A 26,204-nucleotide genomic window follows, 5' to 3' on the forward strand; every position below is an offset into this window, starting at 1 on the left:
CGCACATATATATATATAGATATAGATATAGATATAGATATAGATATAGATATAGATATAGATATAGATATAGATATAGATATAGATATAGATATATTGTATACTATTATGTAGAGGATGCACTTTTTTTGCATCCTTGATAAGTTCATCTCGTAACAAGGTACCAAGTATTGATAGTGTTGTATATACTCTCCTTCCTAAAAGCCAAACTTACTCTTTAAAGCGGAACTGTAGAATGATTTCTTCTGATCCTCATAGCCCTCGGTAAAAGCCTCAGTAGCATTATTCGCATAATCGTTAATTGTTTCTTCTGCACTTTGCAAACCGTCCTGCAAGCTTTTCACCAAGCCTTGACCTCCAAACCCGTACCCTTGATTTGCGGTACTTCTACGCACTGGCTCGTTATATCCCCTCTCAGCTTTTGGTTTTGGATTATATCCACCATAGTTGTTTTGTGGATTTGCCTCGGGACTGATCTGATGCGCTAGCTTGGACTCCTCGGTTTTTGGTGCTTTTCGATTAGGTCCTGCTATCAACAAAGTCAAGTCTTTTACACTTACATACCGTATTTGCCCCTTGGCCCACAGTAGAGTGCTTGCAACTGGCCGTGGAGGAATTATTAAATCCGGGTTGAACAATGTATCCGTCTCAAAACCTCCCTTTTGACGCAGTTTTTCATATGCTAATATGTACACTGACTCTGTTGTAGTTAATCTCAAAAACATTTCACCCGACAGAAGCAAGTCCGATTGAGACGCGGTCCCTGATTCTAATGATACCTGTAACTTCAGATACACTTCTTTGGGTAATTTGATATTGGCTATATCTTGAAGAGCTGGTAAAGAAACTAATTTTATAAATCCGGTCTTTACCAAAACCGCCAAAACAACTCCCTTATCTTTATACTGCACCACTGTTGCCTTCAAACATGAGTCATCCATAACTTTGTGAGCTAGCTTGGCCTTTGGTATATTGATTACGCGAATATCCCTATCTGATACAGTAATGACAAGACCTGGTATTGGTATTCCCTCAACCAACCTATTAAACTTTTCTTGATCTGCGACAGCAGATAAACCATATTGAGACTCTATTGGCAATACTTGCAGTATTTTTGAAGCTTCAGGATTGCCGTCATTGGAGCTTCTATGATTAAGGTGGGTGGTTTTATCTGCAACCTCTACTTGGAAACCACCATTGCCCATCGGCATGATTTTGTAGTACAACAAGTTTCCACCACCATTTGTACCAACTATTAGTATAAGAGACGAGTAACCATCGGTACCATATTCCATTATTGTAAACTCTAAAGATGTAACATAACAATTTCCCGTAACAGAAACCAAATTTTCTTTTATGTTAGCCAAATTGAATATAACCGCTGGTCCTCTTGAAATATCACAAACAACGAGCCTTCCTGACTTGTATCCAACTGCTGCAAATCCAGCATCGCTCATCAACAATACTGATATCTGTTCCGATGGATCCAAGCGCAACAAATTAATAGGGGTGAATGTAGCTGACAGCGCTACTGACCCTGGTATTCTACTGGTGATATCCAAAATCAGAGCCGATCCATTACAATGCTGCATAGGACACGAGCTATAGTCTTGGTTTATTGCATAGCCATTTCCTGTAGCTTTAAACTTGCCAAACTTACAAATAACCACTTCACCAGTAGCCAACCCAACAAGTAATTGACGGTTTGAAAAAGAGCAAGAAACTTGCATTACTCTGAGATTATTAGGATTGTCATAGTCATATAACGACTCCCTTAGGCTGATTTGAACAATGCTCTCCGTCCCCAGCTGCTCACCTTTTGTCACGTCTATGAACCTAACTAGACCATTTTCGTGACCCGTTATCATAATGTTTCTCTTAGTATCGTTATATCCCAAAGGTTTAGGTAAATTGTTGAAGGAAGTTGGTGCACCACCTTTTAACAAAGGCTCCATTTTGGAGTTGGTACCAGAAGAAACTCTACTAGACATAATGCTATACCAGTCCAATCTGACAACTTGCTTAACATCAATGTAGCTCATTGGTGGGTGAATTAATGAAATAGAAGTTGGTAATATAATTGTTCCCAAGTCTGAGGAACTGGCGCCACCAGAATTGGTTGCTGTTGCTGCAAAAGGTACAAAATAGATTCTTCCCAAGTTTGAGACTAGCAACAAATGAGCCGGGTTGTGGCCGCCGTGAAAATACGGTGACCCGTTGTTCGTTATTGGCTGAATTATTTTTATTACTTCTGCGACTTCCGTTCGATTCAAGTAAAAGTTGACTGGTATTTTACGTTCACCATTTTGTGGCGTTGCATAAAACTTACCCTGTGTTTCATAAGAAGTCAACGAGTACTTCAATGTATAGCCAAAATCTAAAACATGGATCAGATTACAAGATTTTGGGTCTCCACCGCTAATTAACAATTTAGTGTTCTCTGGATCTTCTCCGCATACCCATGCTACAGACTCAATTGGATTGAAGATCTCTGGTAACTCGAGTGGATTGCCTTCCTTGTGTATCAGTGTCTCAAATAATGTCCTTGCTTCAAGGATTACTCCTCCATCAAGATCCCAAAACACTATAGAATTGTCATTATGAACTGTTACTGCATGCAAACCGTTTGGATGAAAGTGAGCCTCAGTTAAAAAAGGACGCACAGTTTTCTGACTGCCAAAGAGTTTCTTCTTACCGCCATTAACAATGTGCATGCTGTATCCAAATGCCCTATGCTGTTTGGAAAGTTCATACTTTAAAACACATTTGATCTCTGCTGAAACTAGCGAGTACACGATTGCACACTGATTATAGGTGATCAAGAATGTTCCAATATCTCGCGGATGCCACTCGATGGAAACAACTGGTGACATCTTCTCCTTTGGCATTACTTGTTTCTGTAAATTATCAATTCTAAAAGGTGTCATATTCATTCTGTCAATGTCGTAGAATAGTATACTCCCATTAGCCAATCCAACAACTAGCCAGTCCAAAGCTGGGTCAGTCTCAAATGTAGTTACTGTTCCTGGGAACAGTGTTTTCCCTAGTATTTTCTTTGAATATAGTGATAAAATAGTCAAGCCCGCTGCTGGTGATCCGCATAGCAAGTACACACCTTTAACGAACCTGAGAAATGTTATGGGGTGTTTAATGTTGAACTCAAAAACAACCTCAACATTTACTTGGCCATAAACCCGAACGTCGTTGTGTGTTGTGGAAATTGCAAGTAAGGACTGGATCGGATCATACGCTACTGCAACAATGGAATCTTGTGGAATTCCAAGTTGATTAATCACATTAACATCTATTGTTTTGGGATTTATTTCTTCGGGTGACAAACTTTTCGACCCATGAGTTTTCAAAGCATTCGATAAAGAATTTAACGATAATGGTGCCTTTCTGGATTTGAATAGCGGCATGGCATAGATATCAAGTCTAGAACTCAATGGCGAAACTCGATATAACGACAAGAAGTCTTGTGAGAGAGAGAGAGAGAGAGAAGGTATGACAATAATAATTTATAGAAGGGAGTTGTTCAATGACATCGATCCTCCCCCCTTCTCTTCATTTGGTAGCATTTCGCTTCAATATTTTTCCTTTTTGTTTTTCCGAGAATATCGACACGTAATTTTTCATACTGTATATCCAAGCCTTACTTCAGTTGGACTTTCTTCCTGTAACCTCTGTTCCCGGCTCCCTTCGGACTAATTGTAATAAGAATTCACATATATAACATGGTACGTAAGATTTTTCTTTTTTCTTTGGGGGATGGGAGAGGTTTTTTTGCAAAAATGTACTTTACTGTGTCTTATACTAACTCGATGTTAGACAATTGACAAGCTAATTGGAATTCAAATGATCTTGGTGGCTGCCTTAGTCTTTATTTATTACACAACTTGGGTTTTTGTTCTTCCATTTGTTGACGAGAACTCGTTTTTAAATAAGTACTTTTTACCAAGAGATTATGCTATTAAGTTGCCCTTGTTACTTTTGCTCATTGGTGGACTTGGTGTATCAATGTTTATTGCAAGAGTTTTGATAAAGAGTCAAGAAAATAAAAAGAGTAAGAAGAAACTGCAGTAGAAGATTCAAGTGAGTATATACGTCGGTATCCAACCGCCCCCGTCCTTCTCCGCTGTTCTGTCTCTCTGAAAAGTATATTAACTTGGAGCACAGAAAGACACATTAATTGATGGCATTGGTTCCAAACATAATGAATATAAGAACATATTTTTTGACACTTTTTCACTTTTTTCCACATTTTTTTTTTTCATTTCTTCTTTTCATGATCTGATAATGTAACTACCAGAGAATGTAGAATACCTAACACCCTTATAGGGTTTCACGTTTTCCCCTAACCCTGTAGCTTTGACTACTTTAAGGCTTTCAACTTTCAATCCGCTCGGCACTTGCCCCTTGTGACAAAATTTGATCTTGAGGTGTACGGGTGGTTTGTTTCCAATATTCGATTTTTCCTGGTCATCGTCTTCGCGACACTTTTCTTGTACTACAGACCCACTGAACGTCGGATTCACTCCCTTCTTCAAGTCTCTGATCATCCATTCATGTTTTCCCGATATTTTATTCTGAAAATCACCTTGAGTTATTCTACTTACTTTAATCAGATCGTTGGAAGTAGCACACACTATTTCAACTTTGATATAGTCAACTTTATTAATCATTTGAGCGGGAAACAATGTAATTTCGAAATCTGAGGAATTTTCCTCTGTTAAAAACTGAACATCGATTGAGCTCAATTTTATCAAACTTGTCTTCTCCTTGTTGCTTTTCAACTTATTCAAATCAACTTGATATTTCATCAATGTCGACTTCCCGTCGGGAGGAACAAATGAAAGCACGCCTCGTCGTTCTTTGAAAACATCTAAATCTATACATCTGTGTAGATTAGGTAGTTCCACATTCGAACCCACCTTGTTTAAACTTAATTCCAAAGTGGGAAATCCCGTCAATCGGCAAAGAAAATCAATTCTGCCATCAATACGTCCACTCAAGATATAATTCTCTACAACATTATCCACTTTACTGGAATAGAATGCAGAATCGAAATGCTCTACTTTATTTCTTTTGATAATTGGTTTGACTAATAAGCTGATCGTTTCTACAACGTCAACGTACATTTCATTACTTGCGTATCTAACTTCTTCCCTTCGCCATGGTATATCACTTGTAAAGCTTTTTTGTTTTGAATCTGAGTGATGGAACCCGGTGGTCTTTTGAGCCTCGCTCAAGATCTTTGTGAGTAGCGAATTGTAACTGACCAAATCTCGGATCTTGTTAAAATCCGTTATATGCGGTATTCCATCATCCAACATCTGGAATAAAATCAAAGTGACTATGTCATTTTGAGTCTCTATCTTATAGCTCGTTAACTCTTGAAAATACTCCTCTAATGTCTCAATAAATCTGCTAATAAACGTATGGGGAATTACAGGACTAGAGCCAGAGTCATAAGAACATAGGAGGGTAAAATATAGTGAGTGGTACTTGCGAATCGCCAAGTAGTATTTACCATTTAAAGGAACCTTGAAAGAAAACGTCTTGAGGTCATTGGGATTCTCTATATTTAGAGCATCATCTTCCACGTTGTTGATCTTGGGTAGAAATGACTTGAAACTTGGAAGAGATAGCTTGTTTGAGTATTCATATACCAAGTTATGTGAAGCATCCGCAATATAAAGTGCGTCTATCATAACCCCCTTTCGTGTATAATTCAAAGAGATGTATAAGAGGTGAAATTAAAAGTTGTTGATGAAATTATCTAAATTTTTCGTTTGCCAAACAGAAAAGAAAAGAGCGTTTGAGCTTGTAATGACTTTTGTCGTGAATTATGTTCATAGTTGTAACTGGTTATAGCATATTTGAAGTATAAAGTAAATGGCGACTCTGATAGTGGAAAAAGAGAGTAAGATTAGATGAAATTGGGAGGGGTATTTGTAGAAAGAGTGCTGATGTACATAACGGTAACATAAATTCTGTAAATTGGTGGAAATTGTAACACCAATAACTCTCACCTCCACTGTCTGCTTGTCTCTGCTTATTCTTCTCCCAATTATCGTATCCACCCCATTCTCATACTCGACTCTACAATCTCACTCAAAACTAGTATATCCCATCCTTACTCACTCTTCTCACTCTTCTCGCTATCTCCACTAATCCTCAACATTATAGAAGCTAGAGGTGATTGATAGATTTGGAGATAAATTACATTGCTCATTTTCTTCATCCTCTCACACATCTCGTTCGCCCCCACTTCGTTTACATTTCTTCATAGAGATTAGATGTATATTGGTCTACTAAGTATTACTGTTGTTGTTGTTGCTGCTGCTGCTGCTGCTATTACTGCTGTTGCTGTTGTTGCATTGCGTTCATCATAAAACTTGTAAAATCAAACTGTTCGGTACTAAAAGAGGGCTGGTGGGGCTGTTGGTGGGGCTGTTGGTGGGGCTGCTGCTGGGGCTGCTGCATTTGCATTGGGAAGGTTGCAGGAGACTGTTGTGGGAAGTGCTGTACTTGGTTTGCATAGTAGGGCTGTTGATAGAAAGGTTGAGGAGGTTGCTGTTGTTGTGGTGGTAGTACTGTTTTCACATATCTCTCATCGGGTTCCCCTGGCCTGTTTGACTTGGGTCCATTTCTTGCAGAGTTGGTAGGCATTTTCTTGGACATGGCCTTGGAAGAAATACCTGCACCAATCTCAATATCCGGCTCATCCACGACCATTCCGCTAACCATAGGCTGGCCTCCAGTCCCACCCCATTGCGCATCTACAAACCATTTTCTATCTGCATCAGTAAGCCGGTCAATGGGTATAATGGATACTCCGTTTTGGTAATTACAACAGTCTCTTGGCCCAAACCCTACTGCCCATCGAGTCCTTAATGGTAAAGAGTTGTCCTTATTAAAAGACGTAATCACTTGCTCTGCCTCTTTTCTCGAGTACACTTTTACAAACGCAATCTTTTTGTCTGTGTTGAGTACTACTGATTGAACATCGGCGAATGGGCGCAATGCTTGGGTTAAACCTCTCTGGTCCATGTTTCTAGGGATCCCTCCGAAAAACAATGTTCTAGAAAGGACTTTTATACTATTTTGGGGAAGGTTAGGGTCAAAGCTGATGTTGCGGGGTCTATAGTGAGGGGTGCCTGGTAGATTCAAATCAGCACCAACACCACTGCCACCAAGCAGTGGTGTGGGTGCGCCTACAGGGACTTGAGCAACAGGTATACCGACAGGGACTTGAGCAACAGTAGGAGAATGCTTTGCAACTTGCTGCTGCTGCTGCTGCTGCTGCTGCTGCTGCTGTTTCAAATGGTGCAAATTCTGCTGAAGCGCATAGACCGAGGGAGCGGCATGAGAGGAGACCACATGTGGAACACCGTGAGCTGCTCCATGTGCTGCTCCATGTGATGGTGCTGCTCCATGTGACCCATGTGCCCCCACAGGAGATCTAGAGCGCGCTCTTTTTCTTGTATTTTCTCTAGGCCTATCGACATGTTGCATCCGCTGTAACATATTGAATATTTCCTGCTGGTTATCAGGTACAGGGTTGTCACTGTTGGTGTTGTTGTTACTGGTAACAACTGCAGCTGGCGCTGCAGTTGCTAAGGAGGTCAATGCCAGCAAAATACTAGACGAGTCATTACCCTCTGGCTTTGTTGGTTCAACACTTGTTTTCGGAGGCGTTCCGGGAGGAGTTGTTGACCTAAAATGCTTCTTTTTCATCTCATCAATAATCTCTTTGGGAAAGGTGGGATGCCTTTCCCAAATATCAATCAACTTTGCAATTTTTGCATGTATCGATGGGTTTAGTTGATACTGCATTGCATCATCGACTATACTTTGGATCAACTCGCTGATCTTGTTTACGGCGGCGGCATATGTGCCGTCCGCGGCATCCGCATCGATACTCTGGCCCTGAGCCAATGCCTCGTCTTTGAATCTTCTAGCAATGGCATCCACAACATACAACGTGCCTAGCTTGTTGGGAGTGGGCGTGGCCTTACAACTAGAATAGAGAGCTGCAACTATTTTACTTTCTTTGTCCACATTCGCTAAAGCTATCTCTACCAATTTCTTGATACGGTTTCCTGAGACTCCGGGTGGAGGCAATGTCGCTAATTCCTTGAGGAGGGAATCAAAGGCGTCCATAATAACTGATTTATCTACAGAATTACTGGCTCTACTAGACTACTAGCTTAAAATAATATGAACTGTGTGTTACAAATACTGTACAAATACTGTGTAAATACTGTAAAAATGTCTGTAAATACTGTGTACTGTGTAATACTGTGTACTGGGTAGATGTTTACAAGGTTGTTGAGAATTTGCTATGGAAATATAGGGAGAAGAAAAGAGGAGGAAAAAATTTTCTGTAGAGATGTTCAAAAGGCACTACCTTTAGAAAAACTAGTAATAAAATCGGGATCAAAAATGTCTATCAAACATACACGTAAAAAAAAAAGACTATAAATCAAATGGCCAATGCAAGACCTTTTCAAAAAGGATAGGTAAAAAGGGGGGGAGTAAAGAGGGAAAGTAAAAAGGGAGTGTGGGTCATCAATTCGTGAAGCAAAAACAACAATAATAATAGTGATAACGACGATGTAAAGCGATTCTTTTTGACCTTTTCTTGGTAGTATATCAAATGCCGCACACACCCACACACACATAAAGGCACCCACACACATAAAGACACCCACACACACACACATAAATACACCCACACACACAGGTGTATTTTCTTGCTCAAATGATTCAACTACATTGAGAAGTTCCTCGTAGAAAGTTTCTCCTGAGAAGTCCCTCGTGAGAGGATTTTGAGGTATGTTTCAAGTGTAAAGGTATCAAGGTACTAAGTGTTGCTCCACTATCTCGCTCTGCTCGATAGTGTCGATACTCACATTTAGAACTGACTCTTCTTACTAAGTGAGGATCCTGTCTCTGAAATTCTTTCGATGTTGTCTTCATTAACACCCTGGTCATCGAGATCCACGTCCAAGTCTCTAGCAACTCTCTCTTCGACATCTGAAATATCTTGCATTCCGTAAAAGGCAATTGCCGCCAATCCCAAAACACCGGCAACACATGAAAACACTAATGCAACAATACCTCTAGCTGTGAAACCAGTTGGGAGCCTCTTGACTTGGACATTTTCTCCTGTCAAGTCCAAGAAGTTCTCGGTGTGGGCTGCGGCATTACCCTGCCATGGCACACCAACTTTCTCACAAATCTGTTTATGATTATCTGTTAATTGTTGGTTTGGGTCATTGATAATAGCTCTTGGGTTTTCCACCAAAACAACAGCCAATCCTTGATCCAAGTGCCATTCAATATGACAATGGAAAAACCAAACTCCTGGATTGTTTGCTTTAAACCTAATAACAAAATACGATTGTGGTCGCACATACAATGTATCTCTCATCATCGGGTATTGTGGGAACTCATCATGATCACTTGCATTATAGTTTAAGGGAGACCCATCATCGGGAATGGCTGGACCCCTGGCAATAACTTGAAAGGTGTGACCATGCAAATGAAAGGGATGGGTACCAGTATCATAGTTGTTCAAAACAATATCAACAACTTCATCTCCTTCGAGCACAAAAACGTTTGTATTTGAACCGTATACCAACTCATTGGTAGCAGCGTCACCAGCTGACAAAACGGTATGCAATGTAGGAACCTTAGGCGCGACATATGAAACATTGTTGAAGAAGGCATAGTTGACACCGTCACCCAAATTGTCCATTTGCACGTCAAGTGTTATAGTATAATCAGCATCATCGTATAGTGTCTCATTATTGTAAGGCACCAAGTAAAAGTCATCCAAAAAATCATCCAATGAATCGACATAGTTTTGGTCTGGCTTGGCTTCGTTGAACAAAGTCTCATTGTAAACCATGTAGTTGGTTCCGTTTGTTTGCAACTCCTTAGGAATAGTATCCAACATTGAATCATCAACTCTATTCATGAAGGCGTAATTTTGATCAGTTGAGTTTTTGGTTTTGATTAAAACTGCGTATCTCTGAGCTATAGTAATATATAGCATGCTGGTAGTATTTGGTTGAGTGTATACCCCATCAACTTCCACAACTGTCATGTCATGGTCTTCGATCCAAAGGTACTGGGAAACAAATCTACCTGTATTTATAATCCTCAAGAGATATGTCTTGTTTGGTTCAACCTTCCAAGTAGCATTTCTCGTTTCGTTGAATAAAATATTATCAATAATTGGCTCAGCGCCAGTAGGATTAAATCTGCTTAAGAAAGATGGCATCAAATCTTGCGAATATTGGTGGTAATGTTCACTCAATGACAAAACAACTTCTTCATCGTATTCATATGGGAAATCGTCATCGTCAATAATAAACACACCTCTCATACCATCACCATACTGGCCAGATGTATGTGAATGGTACCAATAAGAGCCCACTTGGTCACCAACTGTAAAATTATATAAAAAGACTTCTCCACTTGAAATAGGACACTGTGTAACTAATGGAGGTCCATCCATTTGATTTGATCCTGGTTGAAACAAGCCATGGAAATGTAAAGTGGTATTAACAGTGTCGAACGAATTTATAAGATACAATTGAACCCTATCACCCTTTTTGACCCTCAAAGTAGGTAATGGCCAACTGTTGTTGAAACCGATCATTTTTCTTTCAAAGACACCATCGGGATTGGCATCAACCCAAGTGGTATTGAACCACCACGTATGAGTCTCTGCTGATACAAATGTTGCAAAAAGCGTTACTAGTAAAAATGTCCACAATTTCATGACTCTTTGCTTGGCACGCTTCTTCTTTCTCAATAACTCCGGTTTGTTTTTGTTCTTTTACTTATGTTGCAAAATATTTTTTTATTAGCTCCTCTACCTCCCCAATTATTCAATTGGCCTACCAAGACTTTTTCTTTGTCTTTTTCTTTAACTATCGTTTCTTTATTTCCCTTTTGACAGATAACCGGAGAAACTAATTTCTCGTAAACTTTTACCTGTTAAAGAATTCTTGGCAAATCAAGCAGAAAAAAAAAAAAAGAAAGAAAAGAAGTGTAAGAAAGGTGAAAGAAGGGTGAATACAATGAATAAGGTAATCCTTTTCAACCTCCCTAAGTGGTTCTGACAAACTTAGTAGGGGGATTTTCAGAAGGAAAGAAAGAAAAAAAAAAGAGTCTCTCTTTTCCGGTGGAAATACAATCTATATATAGATAGACAGATGTATTGACCCTTTGTTCTGTAAAATTTTCACAATTATATTTGAAAGTATGAAAATTCATAATTGGACAAAAAAAGAAAAGAAAAAAAAAAATAAAAAAAAAAAGATCTCATCATTTTTCATAGACTCTTTATTTTTGTTGTTGATGGAAGCTGTCACTAAACTGACATAAAAGTATCGGATAATGCTTTGGTTGGTAGACTGATTACTATGGATAAATTGACCGTGAATTGAAATTGCTATGTTAACAATGAAAATTGAAATACTGTAAAACGACTTAGGCATCGGTTAGTAGTAATGGGAAAAAAAAAAAATTAAATGGTTTTTTTTTAGAATCTTATTTAATCAGATAATGTACTGCGACTAGTTTTCTTTGCATTTTATATTGTTCCATCTCTTTATACTTTCTACCAGTTCCTCCTTTTCCCCCATTGCCCAGTTTTATAATTATATACCTTGGTTATTTCATCTGCTCAAAAAACCGGAAGCTATTCCCTAAAGCACACAGGGGTTCTGATTGCAAATTGTGTATCCCATGCCATCTCGTAGAATGATAGCTTGTATTTGAAAAAAGAAAAAACAAAAGTGTCAAAACTGAATTTAAAATCTTTTCAGTGTTACATGCAGTACTCAGATTAATCAGATTAAGAAGTCAATAAATGCATTGTAAATTTATTCCCAGTCTACTAACCGGTACAGGAAAGGCGGACATGAAAAAAAAAAATTAACCAGTGAGAGACAAACGAATTTGGAAAAAACCTTAGTAGAGAAGGAAGCGGTGGAGGTAGTGGGGGAGAAAGAGGGAAGAGGTAAAGAAGAAGAAGAAAAAAAATGGGAAGATAGGTAAGGCTCTATAGCAAATAATTTGAATTTCACATTGGAGGTTTGAAAAGTGTTGATAATTGTCATTAATTAAATGAGTATATCTCAATTTTTTTTCAGAAGAATGGGGTTCATCAAAACTCTAGGAATTTTCATAAAATTAGAAGGGAAGATTATTTACTCTTATCTGCACTGAACTTTTCAATTGATTTCAGCGGTGTGAGTTAACAATTGCTAGACTCACTACCTTGTATTCGCGTGATAATCATTTTATCATTACAACTAATGAAGCTACAACACCAATTGGAGCTTTTCATCAAATCGAGTTCATAATAATACAGGGCTCGTTATTTATTAAAAGAAAAATAGTATATACACTAATATTGTGGGGGGAAAGGGGGGGGGGGGGGGATTTGGGGCTATCTCTCAGATAAAAAGTTATTCAAAATAAGGTCTTTTGTGGTAAAAAAAAAAGCAAAACGTTAAAAAAATATTTTAGGCTTCTTTCTCTCTGTTTTAAATAATCTTGTTGATTCCAATTCCAATTCAACTTTATTTTTCTACTTCAATTCCTTCCCTTCAAATTTCAAGGCTTCGTTCACGGAAAGTTCCTCTTTTGCTTCAATCAAATTTGGTAAGAAAAACTTTCACACACACACACATATTTCTTTAAAGTGCCTATGAAAATAAGGGAGGAAAGGAGTTTGCAAATAAAAAAGTTAAAAACCTTTTGTTGGATCCATCAGAATTATTTTTTCATTAGAGAGTTTATTTTATTTTCCTTTTTGCCAGTGGATAATTTGTTATTGTTGTTTTTTTTTTTGGATTTTTAGTTTTTCTGAGTTGAAGAATGTTCAGCTAAAGAACTAGATCCTCTAACGAGATCATCTGATTCAGCATATTCGTCGTCATTTATATCCACATCCAAGTCTCTAGCAACTCTCTCTTCGACATCTGAAATATCTTGCATTCCGTAAAAGGCAATTGCCGCCAATCCCAAAACACCAGCAACACATGAAAACACTAATGCAACAATACCTCTAGCTGTGAAACCAGTTGGAAGATTCTTAAATTGAACATTTTCTCCTGTCAAGTCCAAGAAGTTCTCGGTGTTGGCTGCAGCATTACCTTCCCAAGCCAATCCAAGTTTCGCGCACAAATCTTTGTTATTATCATTAATTTGTTGATTTGGATCATTTTGCAAGGCAACAGGATCTTCGATTAACTGAATTGCTAAACCTTGTTCCAAATGCCATTCAATATGACAATGGAAAAACCAAACTCCTGGGTTGTCTGCTTTAAACCTCATTATCATATAAGACTGTGGCTGTACATAAACAGTATCTCTAGCCATTGGATATTCTGGCCATTCAGCATGGTCGGAAGCGTTATACCGAACTGGATCTTCTTCATCTGGTATACTTTCATGTCTTTCAATCAATTGGAAGATGTGACCATGCAAATGGAACGGATGCTTACCGGTATCCAAATTATTCAATACAATATCAACGATATCATCTTTTTGCAAAACAAACGAGTTGGTGTTGGTACCATAAACTATTTCATTTGTAGCAAATTCACCAGCAGACAAAGCGGTAAACAACGTGGGAACTTTAGGCGCGATATATGTAACGTTGTTGAAGAATGCATAGTTGATACCGTCACCCAAATTTTCCATTTGCACATCAATGGTTATAGTGTAATCTGCGTCGTCTAATAATTTGTCTTTTGAAAGTGGCTTTAAGTAAAAATCGTCAAAGTAGTCGTCAATTGAATCCAACAAGTATGGTTCTGGTCTTTCTTCATCGAATTTATCCTGGTTATAAACAATATAATTTGTACCATTCAATTCTAACTCGTCTGGTATCAAATCCAACATATCGATATCAACCCGGCTCATGAACGCATAATTTCTGTCGGTGTTATCCTTTGTTTTGACCAATACAGTATACCTTTGAGCAACCGTTAGGTATAGTAAATCAGTTGTGTTTTGTTCAACATAGACACCATCAACTTCAACAATTGTAAATTCGTGGTCTTCCATCCAAAGGTACTGGGAAACAAATCCACCAATATTTAAAATCCTCAAGAGGTATGTCTTGTTTGGTTCAACGTGCCATGTACCATTCCTTGATTCGTTGAACAACAAGTTTTGAGGAATTGGCTCAGCACCAGTAGGATTGAACCTACTTAAAAATTTTGGTTTCAATACATCTGCAGTTTCGTGATAGTGTTCACCTATTGTTAAAACAACTTCTTCATCGTATTCATATGGGAAATCGTCATCGTCAATAATAAACACACCTCTCATACCATCACCATACTGGCCAGCTGTATGTGAATGGTACCAGTAGGCACCCACTTGGTCAGCAACTGTAAAGTTGTAAAGCATAGTTGCACCTGGTGCAATAGGGCATTGAGTAACCATTTCAGGTCCATCCATTTGATTTGATCCTGCTTGAAACAAACCATGGAAATGCAACGAAGTGTTTCTATCATCAAATCCATTTGTCAAGTATATTTGAACCCTATCACCCTTTTTGACCCTCAAAGTAGGTAATGGCCAACTGTTGTTGAAACCGATCATTTTTCTTTCAAAGACACCATCGGGATTGGCATCAACCCAAGTGGTATTGAACCACCACGTATGAGTTTCGGCATTTATAAGTTCAGCTAGACATGTAATCGCAATTAAAATAAAGGAAATAATAGGACTATTCATTTTCTATGTGCATAAGGAGAGGAGGGAATGTTCAACTTAAATATATTGCAGCTTCAAGTTGATAATGATTATGATCCTTCTCCTGCACTTTTGCTTTTGCTTTCTCTCTTTCTGTTTCTCGAACTTGCTCTTTTGTCTTTCCACTCTTTGCTTGACAGCTTCCTATCAATTGAGCTATTTTGATGAACAAAAAACGATTAAATGAGACCCAAAGAGACAAAAGAAAACCAAAAGAAGAAACACCTAATTAGCTCAAAAAATGTATCCACTATGGATAGCCGTACATTTATATAGAAGAGCAAAATAGAAGCATAAGAATGGGGGAAGAAATCGGATTAAAACGTTCAGCATCATCAGCATTATTTTTACCAAGAAAAAAAAAACATTTAAAACTGCAAAATTCATCTGCTTCCTACATCTTTAGTGTTATAGCTAAACGCAGTATAATCAACCTCTCCTCTATAATCTAAACTTTTGCTCCATGTATGACATATTATTAAGGTTAGTCCAACATATAGTCTTTGTTTTCCTTTTTTTTCTCATCATTTTATAATAAATTATGACATTTTACTTTTTCGTAAGGGGAATTCAATCAAATTTATCTTTTTTTTTTCTTGGAACTTTGGATAAAGCATTGGTTGACATTTTTGTTCTGAGCGGTAGCATTTAGAGGCTACGAAAAATGATATAAATTAAAAAGAAAAGACAGAGTTGTACTTACTCTACTGCACGACAAAAATGAACTAAAAACAGTGAGGCTAATTAGTCGAGTACGGCGAAAAACAGTAAGGCTAATTAGTCGAGTATGGCGAAAAACAGCTGGAGAGAGAGGCTTGACAGTATCAAGTATAAAAAAAAACCATTATGAAATACATAACCATTATGATGATAATTATGACTTGTTTCAAAAAATTAATTACTGGTTTTACTTTGTTTTTTAAAAAAAAAAAAAAAAAAAAAAAAAGAGGATTCGAAAACAATATAATAAATTTAAATTAGGGTGGAGTTCTTAACCAATCAACAACAAATATTCCTTTTTTTGTGCTTTTCCATTTCGAAATACAACAAAATGCATCTGGGGAAAATTTAGCCCTCACAAGTATTTAAATTGAAGAGAGAAAATTTTTAAAGCCTCTTTTTTTTTTCTTTCTTTTTTATCTTTTTCATCTAAGAAGACACTTTGTGGCCACATCTTGCTAAAATTTAATGGAAAAGAAAAATCTTTGACAAATAGAACACGTACTTCTGAGACAAGCCTTCAAAGTATACCCTTAAACAAGAGTAGAAGAAAAGAGAACAGTAAATTACGAGGACGTTGATTTTTTTTTTGAAGCCTCTTTTAATCAGTTAAAGATTGAAACAAGTGGCTGATTGTCTGCAGGGTTTTTCTTACTCTACAGAAGGATGCTGAAATCAGTTAGCGGTTGTGTATTTGGCAAAAAAGAATTAAAATAAAAATAAAAAAAAAAAAAACGTACCATCTTTATCACACAATTCTCACCCCCAATGTATAATCACTTTCATTCTGTCATTGTTGTGTATGGTAAATCCAATTAAAAAAAGTGAAACTAGACATGACAAAGTCATTTACAATAATAAATAGTAAAATGGAACTAACAACGCATTTACGAAATGTGTACATTCACCCCCAATTCGTTTTCATTTTACTAAAAAAATGAAGAAGAAAAGTAAGAGAAAAATGTGAAGACCATTGGTTTTTGATATCGATTAACAGTCTCATTTTGTCAGTATTTTGCTTGTGTGATGTAATAAAAAAGAATGTGATTGGTAAAGTGATGTTGATAATTTAATATTTTCATATACTTTTTTTATTTTTATTTTTTACATTCTTATTGTAACCCGTTACTAAAACAATAGTGGGAAGCAAAAAAACACAATAAAACACAATAACCCATTAAGCGTGATAATATTAGTTTTTTGTGATAATCGTCGTTTAACTGTAAAACGAAATCTATCCATCCCTTTCCACCTAATCTACTACTTTGACATACTAATACTCCTTTTCCTCACTAGGTATACCTCTTTGGAAATAGTTTGGCGAGTGAACTTTGAGAAAAACGCCAAGTCGTATTTGAAGAAGACTTTCTAGTTGAAGAGTCAAATACGCAGAAGTTGGCATATGTCTAAAAAAAAAAAAATAACTCATTAATTTCTGTCTAGTATTGACATGCCACCATTTTCATCACTGTATATTGGCAGATGTGAAGAGGGAGACAAGAGATCGAGAATTGTAAAGACAAGAGGGAGAGGTGCAAAGAGGTTGTGGCTACAAATTAAGGATCCTCGTATCAAAAGGCGGGCGGACTAATATTGCACAAAGAGAAATGTTTATTTTCAACAGAGTTTATCTGATTAATCTGTTAGTCTTTTTTTTCCCCCCTCCAAACGCTTCTTTCCACCATTTTTTTTTTACTCACCGCATGAGAGTTAGGAAACACTACAACAATAGTAGCAGTTGATGACACGGCAGTAAATGAAACGTGAACTGCCTACTAATTCAAAAGCCTTGTTTTAATTGATCTTGTGCCATCTTTTTTTCTTTTGGAGCTGATAATAATGGATCTTGGATTCTTTATTCAACCTTACCCTTGTTATTGTTTCATTGGAACCTAGCAAGGGGCTAATTGTAAAGCGATATGCATTATTTGTGGTTTTCTTTTGTTGACTGGATGAGATGACATTGAAGGGTGCACTGCAATTTACAATACACTTTGAAATGCACTTGGAATTTTCAAACAACATAATTGGTTAATTGTGGCACAATATTTTTCCTTGTCAAAAACTTTTGGACATAAAAGAATGTAAGCCTTTTGATGTGTGTTAGTTACTCAAAAGCGACAATTCATACCAAAGGTGAGCGATCGGGGTTCCCCTTTCCTCTTTCTCTTCTCCCTAATCGACATATCTCATTACACAAGTGGATATCCTATTGGGTATAACCCAACTTCAATACATAGTTTAATTGCCTTAAAAAAAAAATAAAAAAGTTTTTGACACAGTGCCACTGAATCAAAATACTCTTGGCCGAAAAAAGTATGTAACAATACGACGATTTCAAAAGAGAAAATACCTTGATAAAAGCGACACTAGCGAGCGATGCAAGCTAGTGGAGCAAAACATAGTAGCAACACTAAGGAGTGAAGGGAAATAGTGGAGCACGTTGATTACACTGACACTAGCTCACTTCGCTTCCTAGTGGAGCAGCACTTTGTAGCTTGTTACAACCCGTGTGAACTTTAAGCTCGAAATGAAAGTGAGCCAAAATTAAGAGCAATGGTAGAAGAAGGATTTACTATTACAATCTATTCTCTAACTTAACTACCATTGTAAGACACACCATCTATAAATGATAACAAAAGACTAGCTTTACTTGCCAAAGAGTGCCAAAGAAGTATTGCTGCTTTTGTGCCGATGTATGTGTATGTGGGTTTTTGAACTTTTCATTTTGATTCACTTTTGAGCAAAAAAAAAAAAAAAAAAAAATCTAGAAAAGACCCTATTTATATCTTGCACATGATGATAACCCTTTTCTCGACCGCTTCATCAAGTCTTCTGTATCTACAACATTGCGTTGGGCATTGAAATGCGCAAAAACTGTTTTTAACTATGCAAGGGTAAAAAAGAGTGCAGTCTAATCAACGCTGTTCAGTAGATCGCTGTTATCATACCCTAGTTATTGAAAGTAAACATTTTCAGTTTGCAATTACAAAAAGTGCTCCTCCCCTTCCCCCGACACATGGCAAATATTTTGTTCAATTTATTTTAACCTAAGAGAAATAACAACAAAAAGACCTCTCAGATGAACCCATCCATACTGTTGTATTTAGTTAAATCTTTCTTCACCACCACCAGCCATTCCTACTCTCTTCTTTTGTACATTTTTCTTACACGGCTGTCAAGATCTTTTTGAGAAAAAAAAGAAATAATTATATCCAAACATTGCAAATAAAAATTTTTTTTTCAGTCTTCAATGTAAACCTCAGAAAATACGTGTTCTACTTGCCATTTCAATATATATTACAAACAGTCATTTTTCTGTATATATATATCACAAATCTTTGAGGATTTTTGGTGTTCCCACTGCAAAGAAGAAGATTAAAGTAGTTCTGTGTCATACGTCACATTTTGGAAAGACTGTCTGTGTGCGGTGTGCGCTCCTGTTTCCCCAGTTATTTCCCCACTAAAGCAAAGATCATATTTTCGAGATTCAATGATTCCGCTTGTATAAGGCTATACTTGTTTAGCTCATAAAATAGGTGACTAGATTACAATCTCAAAAAAAAGGCATTCATTTTCGATATATTCCTCACTACATCCATCTTATAGGTCAACTACAACCAAAGTAGCTCCACTAGACATATACAAATATATTCCAATGTTGCAAAAACGGTCAATCAGTTACTCCAGAGTATTAGCTGACTCCTCGTTGTTTCCCATAAACAACTGGCCAACTTTAACACCAGAAAAGAAACATTCCAGGACAAATAAAACATATTTGCAAGTAGTAACTACTACTAATACTACTACTGCTGCTGCTGCTGCTGCTGCTTCATCTTCTTCATCTTCTTCTTCTTCTTCAGATGGTCTTTTTGCAAAGTCCACGAAAACGTCGTTATACAAAAGGTCAACCCATCCGACTTCTGTGCCACTTTCCAAGATTTTCAGTAACCAGTTCCCTTTAAGCTTGAAAGAGTCTATTGAAGACTACAAATTACGTCATGATATTTTAGCATTCCAACACAATTTGCTATCAACATTACCATTTTTTCCGCATGAGGATAACCTAGGTCGCTCTTCTCAAGTACTCAAAATACCAATAGATTCAAAGGGAAATTTTATTAACGAGTTTGTAATATACCCGAAAGGCATGTCCGATGCGAATCTGAAGGAAATGAAACATTTGGTAATGATCCATGGGTACGGCGCGGGGTTGGGGTTTTTTTTGAAGAATTTCAATACAATTGCTTCAAAGAAAAATTGGTGCATACATGCTATAGACCTTTTTGGGTATGGATGCAGTTCGCGTCCTCATTTCTACCCGGATCATCTAGAACAAGTTGAAGATTGGTTTCACGATTCGTATGAAACCTGGTTTAGTCAGAAAAACATACCAAAGGAGAATCTCCTAGTCATGGCACATTCTATGGGCGCATACTTGATGGCCTGTTATGGAATTGCTCGTGATCCATCGTTTTGTAAGAAATTGTTAATGGTTTCACCAGGAGCTATTGTAAAACATAGAAAGAAGGTGAACGTACCGGGATATTTTACAAAACTATGGGAGCAAAACATCTCGCCATTCTCGTTGGTCAGGAAAGCTGGCCCTCTTGGCTCTAAATTGGTTAGTGGTTGGTCTTCACGCAGATTTTCCAAATTAGAATCAAAAGAGTCCCAGTTATTACACAAATATGCTTATGGTATTTTTCAAGCTAGAGGATCTGGCGAGTATATGTTGAACTATTTACTTGCTCCTGGAGCTAATGCAAGGCACCCATTGATCGAGAAAGGTATTCACAGATTGAAATGCGATTTATCCTGGTGGTACGGAGATGCAGATTGGATGGATAAGAAAGGGGGCGAGCTATGTTCTAACATATTGAATAATTACCACAAGGCAAAAAAGAGTGATGTGAAAATAATCAGTAAAAGCGGCCATCACATTTACTTGGACAATATTGAAAAGTTCAATGAGTTGGTTTTACAGGAGATGCATGAAATGGAAAAATGAGCACACATCAGTCTAGCGCACGCACTTCTCTCTCACTCTCTCTTATCTTTTCCTAGACATTGCCACATATTGGACAATTTGTCTTTTTTGAGTATGAGTACGTGTAGGTAAATATGGAGTCATCCCCAGAATACATCATATAATTATCAAGTACCGGGTTCAGACTAGTCATTAGCTTGAACGCTTCATTGCAACAACTGGCTGCTATAATTGCATTGGTCGAGGCAATAGCTGGGATAATGTTTTTCACAACACCCATAGTCAAACTTCTTGTCACGCCATCTATGCCAAATTGCTCGGCCCTCTCTCTCGCCACTTGATACATCCATGTGACCTGATCGGGATCATCAGCATCAAACTTTTTTCCAGGAAATTTCTTGGGCCATTCCATTTGATTGGCCCATTCAATACAATGTTCAGGTAGTCGGGGAGTGTTTGCAATTGTACAAACTGGATAAGTAACTTTTGGACTTAATAAATCCAAACTGCACTCAAAGCATGATGTTGCTCCCGGAATAATAACTCTGCTTTGTCCTCGAAATCCTTCGGTGCCTCCGTCAATTAACGGAATTATCAAGTTATAATCCTCGACTATTCCAAATAGCGTTGAGTTGATCCATCTTCTTGCTTCAATAGAGTCCAATCCACTGACTATTAGCTGAAAGTCCTTGTAAAAATCTGTGTCTTTTTCTTGAATTTTCATAAAATGGGGTATAATTCTCAACTGGGGATCATTGATTCTATCACGGATAAATTCACATGCAACTTCAGCTTTACTTTTTCCAATATCATCTGGACGAAATAAAAACTGGCGATTCAAATTGCTCAAATCGATTGTGTCCATATCTATAACGTGTATCTCTTTGAATCCTGTCAATGCTAGATTCTTCAATATTTCACATCCCAACCCCCCCGCACCAATAACTAAAACTCTACCAGATTTGAGTGCTTCAAATGCTTCAGGAGTATCATAAAGTTCAGGGTACTCATTAAAGGGGCCTATTCTATTTAGCAAAGGCTCTATGGATGAGTTATCTCTCATTAGTTTTTGCTTGGTGTGTGTGTGTGTGTGTTTAACTATGTTATGTTACATACGGGTAATATTAAATTAATCTTTATTTTTTTTTTCACCTTTACTCCGAGGGTCATTTCCGGTCTGAAACTGGACCGGTTTCAAAACAAACTTTCTCTCGAATCGCGCGCGCGTTAACCTTGTTTCTTCTGTTTTCTTTCTTTTTGTATCTTGTGCAAGTACCTAAAAAAAAAAATGGTTTGATTGCTTATCTATAAAAAAAAGAAAAAGATGATGATGATGAGAAGAGAATATCAAAGACATGAATAATTTTACCTGTATAAAAGTAATGTATATAATTTCTAATTATGCACTATAGGATCCAAATGAATTCTCTTATTGGCTTTCAGAGGTGGCAAGCCAACTCGTTTTCCAAATATACTATTTAGAGGACTGACATTTGTACTTGTTGTTGTGGTTGCTGTTGTAGTTGTATTTGAATTATTAATCTTGATTGGTAGGTGATTCATACTAGGTGAGTTTTTTGTATCTGTTCGCTTTATCGGGACAGACTTTGTTGGATCAACAGTGCGTCTAATATGTGGCGAGACAAAAGTTGTATCGAATTTCTTAATCTCTTCATTTTTCTGATCCTGGTTCTGTTGCACCAAAGTAGCACTTTTTGCAGTAACAAATGCAGGGAATGGTATACCGGTTGTGGGGTTGGTGGTGGCAGTAGTGGAGGCGGTGGCCGCGGAGAAGGTGGTGGCAGTAGTGGAGGTGGTGGCCGCGGAGGCGGTAGTGGCGACGGTGGTGGTATTTACAGTAGCTTTCTCAGCTTGAGGTAGTTTCTCATTTTTCTCTACTTCTCTAGACTTTTCTTGTGCTGTGCCTTCAGTATGAAGCTGGTTCGAAGTTTGTGAGTCATCTTCATAAAAATCATCACTGAACAAAAACGACTCGTCAATCTCCTCTGCCTCTCTCTTTTTGGAAATATTCACTATTTTTACAGGCAGTTTGGGAGTAACAAATGCATTAGGATGGGGCGCTACTAAACTCGTCTCTCGAGTCTCGTTTATCAAACCCGTGTTGTCTTGCTGCTTTCTTTGCCTCAACTCCTCCTTCTTCCCCTCTTCCTCTTGTTCCCCAATCTTCTGTTCCATCAACACCCTTTTACGTTCCCTTTCCACTAATAATGGATCCCTATGAAAGTTTTTCGCCTCATACTCAGCAGGAGGTTCCTTCAATTTGTCTATTTGTCTTGTTATCGTCTTATCGTACAAGCAATTTCCCAATACATTCCCAAAGCATCTCAAACACCTCTTAATCCCATCCGTGTAAGCTTCTTTTTTACATTTTTCAAACGCGGCTGCCTTGCTCTTTGAGTTATCAATGAATCCGTACCCTATATCTTCGTGAAAAGTTCCATCCTTGAGCGTTATCCTAACAATAATCGAAAGACCCAATGAAAATCTACCACTATTGCCATGAGTATCAAAATAATCAATCTCACAAGATATCACCTCGGAACTCCACCCATTAAACCCAAATATTTCATTTGCAAGATTAAGTGCTTTCCAACCTTCAATATACTGCACTCTTGACCCTCCACCAGCGGGTCGATAGCTTACATATTCCGGGCCTAACGCCTTGTTCAATTTCGACTGTATAAGCATCTGCTCCTTTTCAGTGTACCCAACGGGCTGGTGTGCTTTCGCTGGATGCTTCCGAACATGCTGTAATGGTGGTTTCTCGATCCTGCGAGGTTGTTGCTGCGGCGGCTGTTGTGGTGGGAACGGCTGTCGTCTATCTTGATTCATTAAAAATGATGCGATGTTAACAGTGAAAAGACGTGTTGCAAAAGGTTATCCTTTTTTCCTTTTTTCTTATTTCTACTTGAGAGAAAGAAAGGAAAAAAAAAAAAAAAAAAAATTAAAAAATTGGAATGAAACAGATTACATTTTTCAAGGAAGATTTTCTTTAGAAAGTCCTTGTTGATATGACAAAACAGGAGGAGAAAACAGATGGCAGTCTACGGTATATTGTTACTATTAAGCTATCAAGTGAGGCTTTATCAGCTATCAACTTGTCGCAAATAAAAACAAAGTCCCCTGAGAAAAAGAAATTGGCTTTGTCAGAGAGAGAATATCAGATCAGCAAGTATAAACGGCTCATATCTGAAGAAGAAAGAAGGAAAAGGATCCTAAGTCGAAGAGAAAAAGAACAATATCCAAAAGCACCTCTCTCGTTGGCACTGCCAAAAAAAGTAACGTTTTCACCAACACCATGATATATATACATATGTACATACTACTTTCTTATTACTTCTATACGTCTAAACTTGAAATCAAAGTAATGCTATCCCCCTTGAGAAGTAATCGTCCTAAGCTGGTTCTTTTGCCCTGTGATAGCTCCTCGGCTTCATCAATAACTAGATTCATAAATTCGTCAAATCCTTGTATTTTGCCTTGGATTCGATACTCGTTCTGCTCGTATAACCACACCGTCACTAAAGATTGCTGTTGTAGGTATTTGAATATGAGATTTATTGGGGGTAGGTTTGTCCTTTTTATAGATTTCGATGACATGATGATATTATGTGCAAGATGAATAAAGTTGATAAAAGAAGAAGGGAAAAAAAAAAAAAAGGAGAAAGGAAAAAGGAAAAAGGAAAAAGGAAAAAAAGAAAACTTGGGAATCGCGTTAATTATGTTTATCTTTTTCATATCAATCATTTTGCAATAATAATAATAATAATAATAGTATGTCTAGTGAAGCTCCCGTGGACTACAAACAGCATATAGTGAAATGGATAGAAGAGGATGCAATTCAAGCAACCAAACGTGGGTCGAAAATGGCTGTTTTGTACAATAAGATTTTGGGTCAGGTGCGAAGGTTTCAAGAACCAATTTCAGATACACGTACATTGAAACTGATTAAATATGTGGGTGTGAAAACGGCTGAATCATTGCGCAACAGAATTATACAACTATGTAATGACAATGGTTGGGAACCTCCACGGGGATTTTTGGATGAGGTTGAATCCCATCGGAAAGCCTTGCAGAATGTAGATCTGGTAGCAGAGTCAATGGTTCAGGATCAGGGGCAGGGGCCAGCAAAGAAGAAGGCGAGAAACACGGCAAACTATGTACCTAAACATAGGTCAGGAGCATTTGCTATATTAATAACTTTGTATCTTAAAGATCGGGACGGCCATGGGATGACCAGAGACCAAATCACGGCAGTGGCCTCTTTGTATTGTGATAAGACATTTGCAGTTTCGAGTACGGCCTTCCATTCTGCTTGGGACTCGATCAAAACACTATTGAAAAAGGAATTGGTGTATCTGACGGGAAGGTCTCCCAAATATTACTTCTTGACCGATGAGGGTTTTGTATTGGCCAAGCAATTGAAAGGAGCAGTGGATCTTGACTCGTCTCCAGCTCAATCACAAACAATAGCTAATACTTCATATGACAACGGAGTGAGACTAGATTCAACTTTTGAAAATTCATCCCCAACTTCATATAAAAATCTCAATCTCGACATTGACATATCCTCCAACCCTACTGCTGGTGGTGCTTCTTCTCTTCAAAGACCGCACAACCCAGCTCATAACAACCGGTTGATTTTGGAGACTTTATCCAAAAAAGCAGTGCACGATGCCACCAACAGAAACTATGATGGCACGCGATACGAAATATGGACAGAAGAAGAGTATGAAGTTGTGCTCTATATTGATAATAGGGAAATCAGATCTAAGCAAGAGCGTGATTTTTTCCAAAGAAAATTGGAAACTGCTGGTGTAAAATGCGAAGCAAAATCTTTATCTTGTGGAGATGCGCTTTGGGTTGCGAGAAATTTGCGTAGTGGGAGGGAGGCAATACTCAATTATCTTTGTGAGAGAAAGCGTATTGATGATTTGTGTGATTCAATCAAGGATGGTAGATTTCAGGAGCAAAAAAACAGGATGAAAAAGTCCGGTATAAGTCATTGCTTTTACCTTGTTGAAGATTCTGCAAACGTTAGGGATCAAGTTTTCTCTATTATCGATGCAATACAAACAGGAATCGCCCAAACCATGACCAATGCAAATATATATGTAAGACGGTTCAAAAATATTGACGAGACTACCGATTTTCTAGCGTCATTAACAAAAACCATTGAAGAGCGAACTTCGAACACTAATTTAATTATATTGAAACCTAGAGATATTCCAAATCAAGCGCAATATAATCAATTGTTGACTACTTTCAGAGAGAAATTCGAACAAAGGCCAAAAAATGAATGTTGTCACTTATTTTCTAGCTTTCAAGATATGATGGGTAAGACAACCCAAATGACTGTTAAGGAACTTTTTGTTTTGATGCTAATGACGATTAAAGGTTGTTCTCTAGAGAAAGCTATTGTCATACAAAATCGATTCCCTACTCCAAAAAAGTTGATCGAATATTACCAGATACAACATGGCCATGCCTCTGTAGAATGTAAGAAGAAACTACTCGCTGAGGAATTCAAGAGTCAAGTTGGTAACAAAAAGGTGGGAAAGGTTCTTCTGGAGAAGGTTTATGACATTTGGGGCTCGTAGATTTTATAGGAAACAACCAAAAAAAAAAAAAAAAAAAAAAAAAAAAAAAAAAAAAAAAAAAAAAAAAATAAAAAAAA

The 26,204-nt window shown here is 37.6% G+C and overlaps 11 protein-coding genes across 11 annotated transcripts; 3 read left to right on the forward strand and 8 right to left on the reverse strand. All coding sequences in view use genetic code 12, as the record gives it.

Annotated features, from left to right (window-relative positions):
* Positions 1-197: 197 nt before the first annotated feature.
* Positions 198-3,419, reverse strand: SRO77 (putative Rab GTPase-binding protein; the record flags this gene model as incomplete). The annotated part of the gene is made up of 1 exon (XM_049326823.1): positions 198-3,419. One exon carries the CDS (start codon positions 3,417-3,419, stop codon positions 198-200), a length of 3,222 nt encoding a protein of 1,073 aa, XP_049182844.1.
* Positions 3,420-3,734: 315 nt separating this feature from the next.
* On the forward strand, positions 3,735-4,083 carry DPM2 (Dpm2p; the record flags this gene model as incomplete). Its single annotated transcript, XM_049326834.1, has 2 exons — positions 3,735-3,737; positions 3,829-4,083. The coding sequence occupies 2 exons, from the start codon at positions 3,735-3,737 to the stop codon at positions 4,081-4,083; spliced, it is 258 nt and encodes an 85-aa protein (XP_049182845.1).
* Positions 4,084-4,283: 200 nt separating this feature from the next.
* Positions 4,284-5,711, reverse strand: KGF56_000089 (uncharacterized protein; the record flags this gene model as incomplete). Its single annotated transcript, XM_049326845.1, has 1 exon — positions 4,284-5,711. One exon carries the CDS (start codon positions 5,709-5,711, stop codon positions 4,284-4,286), a length of 1,428 nt encoding a protein of 475 aa, XP_049182846.1.
* Positions 5,712-6,357: 646 nt separating this feature from the next.
* On the reverse strand, positions 6,358-8,166 carry KGF56_000090 (Nrd1 complex RNA-binding subunit; the record flags this gene model as incomplete). The annotated part of the gene is made up of 1 exon (XM_049326857.1): positions 6,358-8,166. The coding sequence occupies one exon, from the start codon at positions 8,164-8,166 to the stop codon at positions 6,358-6,360; it is 1,809 nt and encodes a 602-aa protein (XP_049182847.1).
* Positions 8,167-8,920: 754 nt separating this feature from the next.
* On the reverse strand, positions 8,921-10,798 carry KGF56_000091 (multicopper oxidase; the record flags this gene model as incomplete). The annotated part of the gene is made up of 1 exon (XM_049326868.1): positions 8,921-10,798. The coding sequence occupies one exon, from the start codon at positions 10,796-10,798 to the stop codon at positions 8,921-8,923; it is 1,878 nt and encodes a 625-aa protein (XP_049182848.1).
* Positions 10,799-12,885: 2,087 nt separating this feature from the next.
* KGF56_000092 (multicopper oxidase) lies at positions 12,886-14,778 on the reverse strand (the record flags this gene model as incomplete). The annotated part of the gene is made up of 1 exon (XM_049326879.1): positions 12,886-14,778. One exon carries the CDS (start codon positions 14,776-14,778, stop codon positions 12,886-12,888), a length of 1,893 nt encoding a protein of 630 aa, XP_049182849.1.
* A 4,396-nt stretch (positions 14,779-19,174) lies between these two features.
* Positions 19,175-20,527, forward strand: KGF56_000093 (carboxylic ester hydrolase; the record flags this gene model as incomplete). The annotated part of the gene is made up of 1 exon (XM_049326890.1): positions 19,175-20,527. One exon carries the CDS (start codon positions 19,175-19,177, stop codon positions 20,525-20,527), a length of 1,353 nt encoding a protein of 450 aa, XP_049182850.1.
* Positions 20,528-20,579: 52 nt separating this feature from the next.
* KGF56_000094 (NEDD8-activating protein) lies at positions 20,580-21,569 on the reverse strand (the record flags this gene model as incomplete). The annotated part of the gene is made up of 1 exon (XM_049326901.1): positions 20,580-21,569. One exon carries the CDS (start codon positions 21,567-21,569, stop codon positions 20,580-20,582), a length of 990 nt encoding a protein of 329 aa, XP_049182851.1.
* A 332-nt stretch (positions 21,570-21,901) lies between these two features.
* On the reverse strand, positions 21,902-23,359 carry RAD52 (recombinase; the record flags this gene model as incomplete). The annotated part of the gene is made up of 1 exon (XM_049326912.1): positions 21,902-23,359. The coding sequence occupies one exon, from the start codon at positions 23,357-23,359 to the stop codon at positions 21,902-21,904; it is 1,458 nt and encodes a 485-aa protein (XP_049182852.1).
* A 507-nt stretch (positions 23,360-23,866) lies between these two features.
* Positions 23,867-24,127, reverse strand: KGF56_000096 (mRNA splicing protein; the record flags this gene model as incomplete). Its single annotated transcript, XM_049326923.1, has 1 exon — positions 23,867-24,127. One exon carries the CDS (start codon positions 24,125-24,127, stop codon positions 23,867-23,869), a length of 261 nt encoding a protein of 86 aa, XP_049182853.1.
* Positions 24,128-24,303: 176 nt separating this feature from the next.
* On the forward strand, positions 24,304-26,127 carry KGF56_000097 (uncharacterized protein; the record flags this gene model as incomplete). The annotated part of the gene is made up of 1 exon (XM_049326933.1): positions 24,304-26,127. One exon carries the CDS (start codon positions 24,304-24,306, stop codon positions 26,125-26,127), a length of 1,824 nt encoding a protein of 607 aa, XP_049182854.1.
* Positions 26,128-26,204: the final 77 nt, after the last annotated feature.

This window comes from Candida oxycetoniae (assembly GCF_023343755.2).
Source record: "Candida oxycetoniae strain CBS 10844 chromosome Unknown scaffold41, whole genome shotgun sequence".
Classification (NCBI taxonomy): domain Eukaryota; kingdom Fungi; phylum Ascomycota; class Pichiomycetes; order Serinales; family Debaryomycetaceae; genus Lodderomyces; species Lodderomyces oxycetoniae.